At 42.7% G+C, this 3,855-nt stretch overlaps 1 protein-coding gene across 1 annotated transcript; it reads right to left on the bottom strand.

Annotated features, from left to right (window-relative positions):
- Positions 1-423: 423 nt before the first annotated feature.
- LOC121301820 (homeobox protein Hox-B10a-like) lies at positions 424-3,441 on the bottom strand. Its single transcript, XM_041231430.1, has 2 exons — positions 2,617-3,441; positions 424-1,506 (listed from the first exon to the last, which is right to left on the bottom strand). Exons 1-2 carry the CDS (start codon positions 3,410-3,412, stop codon positions 1,232-1,234), a joined length of 1,071 nt encoding a protein of 356 aa, XP_041087364.1. The 5' UTR covers positions 3,413-3,441; the 3' UTR covers positions 424-1,231.
- Between the last annotated feature and the right edge of the window lie 414 nt (positions 3,442-3,855).

Raw genomic sequence — 3,855 nt, 5'->3', positions numbered from 1 at the left:
GCCGCCTTCATTTCTGTATTGTATTTCATCACGATGCTTACCTTTGGTGTTGCTATCCTTTCAGATGCCGTCGGAAATTGCCATTGGATACAGCGCCGTCAAAACAATTTAAACGGGAAATGATACCGAAGAGAAAGCGGAGCTGTCTAAGCGCCCTGTCGTCTCGCCTCTCTATACTCCTTAAATACATTGAGAACTTTACTAAAGCCAGCTTGCTCCTCTTCCTCCCAGAGACTGTCTAAAGGGTTGGACGGGACGGTATATAAATGCATTCAACTGGATATTGAATAAACTTTAGCCTTACGTTTGAACTTCGGACACTTTTTACACGGCTGATCACGTGCTATGGGTGGCCTACCCATTGACTCTGACCTATAAAAAAAAGTGAGACCGAGATCAAACAATTATTTTATTGCAACTCAAGTGTTTGTTTTTGTTTTGTTTTTGTTTTTTAACAAATAACATAAATGCATTTTCCAAACTTACATATAAAGAAACGGTTTGCAGTCTTTGATATTATTATCACCACAGTCCCCTGCCCTCACAACCTATCCAACGTCAGCAAAAACAATATTTATTGACATCAAAAATGTAAAACTTGATATGAAATAATGAAGTAGGCGTTTTAATACAAAACGTTAACTTGGGGGGAGATGACATTAGTGTATTCTTGTACTTGCGCTATGTATTATAGATAGATAGATAGATAGATAGATAGATAGATAGATAGATAGATAGATAGATAGATAGATAGATAGATAGATAGATAGATAGATAGATATTTATACCCATAGAATCAGTCATTCTTGGAGTAACGAGTGTCCATTTTACCCTTTCGAAAAAAACTGTTTAAATGAAACCAAAATAAATAATATATAAGGTGATCGGTTTATACTGGAAAGGCCGGAACCTATACAAAAAAATGCATTATTATTATTATTATTATTATTATTATTATTATTATTATTATTATTATACAAAACGAGAACTTTGTTGGACTTGAGCGTAAACATACCTTCATGCAATGCTATTTTCAGTTCGTTTGTCCTCTCGTGGGAATAGTTTCCTTTTACCGCTTTTACCATTAATTTTGACCCACATGTTTCGATTTGTTTCGTTGTTTTGAAAGTCTGTAAATGGACGGGTCTGCGAATGGCCACCACACGGGTCTGTGTTTATATAGAAATTGTTTGCGTGTTCGCTTCTTTTCGTGTTTGAGATTCCACTGGACTCATATGGAGAAGTGTGCGGTCACATCTCGGACCCTGTGCTCCCGGCTCATCTTTTTCAGTTTCATCCTGCGGTTCTGGAACCAGATTTTGACCTGCCTGTCTGTGAGGTCGACGCCGCGGCTGATCTCTAGGCGGCGCTCTCGAGTCAGGTACATGTTGAACAGGAACTCCTTCTCCAGCTCCAGGGTCTGGTGTTTGCTGTAAGGGCTTCTCTTTTTCCTTCCAGCCTTTGCTGTCAGCCAACTGCCTAGTGCGTTTTCAACCCCTCCGTGCCCTGCCAAGTGAGAAACAATATATGAGAACAATACAAAAAGTACACATATATTATAGGGGAGAAATATTATAATAATATGTTATAAATCTATATGTTACGTGTCGTATTTCCCTATGTAAAAACAGCAGTCAAACAAACCAAGCTCTTTACTGTCAGGGAGGCCTTGTGGATATCCTTCGTTCAATCTTCCATTTCAAATATCATGCGTTTCCTTATAGATTAGAGATTATCCAACCAAAAACTGCGTTATGAGTTATAGCGTTATAGAGTTATAACTGAGTTATAGCGTCTTTGGTTTGTTTTAAACACGCACACCAAAATGTAATGCTTGACTAATTAGATTTTCTACCTGTTTTAAATAAGATGTCGAATTAATGTCCAGGAATTTCTCTGTAATACGCAAGCCATGCAAAATAACTGTGATCTGCTGGATATTTTTTTTTCCCGCCGATATTTGTTGATTTTTGATGCACTTATGCGCTAAAAGGTAGACTATCAGCGGCGCTTTGAGGCTGCAGTGATCCGTGGCTCCTGCTGCGGAAAGCTCGTTGCTTGTGCTCTCTAGCCGGTATCACTGTGTGTCTCTTGTTTATTAACTGCCTCTGGCTTGACATTAAGACTAATGAAGTGTGTGCGATGAACGTCGTGTGCAGCCAACGGTATAAAGCAAGGTAAAATGTACAAGTTGACCTCAATATACTTAAAGTGACTAATTGACTTGACATAACTGATAACTATTTCCTTTAGGAAAACTCCAGCATTTGTTTCTCCTGATAAATTGTGAAAAAAATGATTTGCAGTGTCCTTAGATATATTCAAAGTGCAGGTATGTGCAAAGTGCTGGTAATCTAATGCTCTGTACTATCAGATGACAATAAGGCCTTCCGTTGTTTTGATTTTGTGAACAGAACAGTAAAGGGAGCGTTATAAAGAGAGCGCGACAAGCAATAAAATCATTTTGTACCCAGGGACCTTCCCCCCCCCCCCCCCCCCCCCCCCCTTTATAGCCTTGGTAAAAATCACCTCGGTTCAGCTGAAACAGATCCTGTTTTCCTGTAGTTATTGTCACTGGCGATGTTTTAGCTTCCTTTGGTCATTATATTTACCCACCTTGCGTATCCTGGCCAGGAGTTTTATCGTCTGCAGGAAACTCTGAAGGTGGCTTCTTTTGCAGTAAAAGCGTTTCAACTCCCTCCTCCTTCATGTTGTTATTGCTCTTCTGAGGTAAAGAGACAGAGTCGCACACAGACCGGTCATTGCTGTCCCTTTTATCCGACTCTGTGCAAGGCGGCTGTGGCGTCGGGTAGTTTAAATCGAGCAGATGAGTGGCCGAGTCTGAGTCTGATGCTAGCGAGTGGGCAGCGGGAGATATGTGGGGCTGGGTGTATTCAACGGGTTTGAATGCGGTGTAGGATTGGTCTGGACGGAAGCAGCCTTGGAGTTTTCCGCTAGCGTTGCTCAGGGAGCCCATCTCTGACATAAGCCTCGTAAAAGCAGAAGCGTCTGGCAAGGGTTTTGAGTGTTTGTCTGTGTCAAAAAAGAAATAGGACTCGTCTTTTATGTTGGACATGGTGTAGTGGAAAGGACCTAGCTGCTGTCCGCGGCTGGCTTGCGGGTGCTCTGCCCAGTTCACCATTCCCGGGAGGAACTGATGTGCAGGCAAGCACACGCCATGGTGCTGCTGCTGCTGCTGCTGGTGGAGGAGTGGCTGGTGGAGGTACTGGTGGAGCTCCTTCATTTCTCCCAGTCTGGTTGGACTTGGCACGGATCCCCAATTATGTTGCACTCGATAGTCCTGGACGAAGCCCTCAGGTTGACGGGGTGTACAGTGTGGCTCCTTAGCGCCTCCACTTATTAAATAGTTAACCGGAAACTGGCCGGACACGGATCTCTCAGAGCATGACATTGCTGGGACATATTTCGGCAAAGGCAAAAGGGTCCTTCTCGATTGACTTTTCAAATAGAAAAGCGTTCGTGCGCTATTTCCTGCGAGCCGTCCAATCAGGCAACCGGCTCCCACAGGCCCCTCCCCCCCTGCGGTGACTCTTTTAAAATTAAATATGCTGCGTATTTGCAACTTAATTATATTCACACAAAGTTGCTTTCAACACACAGGATACGGGGGGGGGGGGGGGGGGGGGGGGGGTTGCGTAAAAGGAACGTCTCACATTAAAATATTAGGTGCATCACTGGTACAGCGTTGGGAATTTCATTACAGTTTGCAATATAAAAGGGGGAGTCTACATTAACAAATAAGTAATCTTGTTGCATCAACTGGTACAGCGTGGGAATGTCGCACCAGTTTGGCAATATAAAACGTTAACGTTCCATATTCAATACACAGTGTGT

The sequence above is a fragment of the Polyodon spathula genome, chromosome 28 (assembly GCF_017654505.1).
Source record: "Polyodon spathula isolate WHYD16114869_AA chromosome 28, ASM1765450v1, whole genome shotgun sequence".
NCBI lineage: Eukaryota > Metazoa > Chordata > Actinopteri > Acipenseriformes > Polyodontidae > Polyodon > Polyodon spathula.
This window is presented reverse-complemented; position numbering and strand designations above follow the sequence as displayed.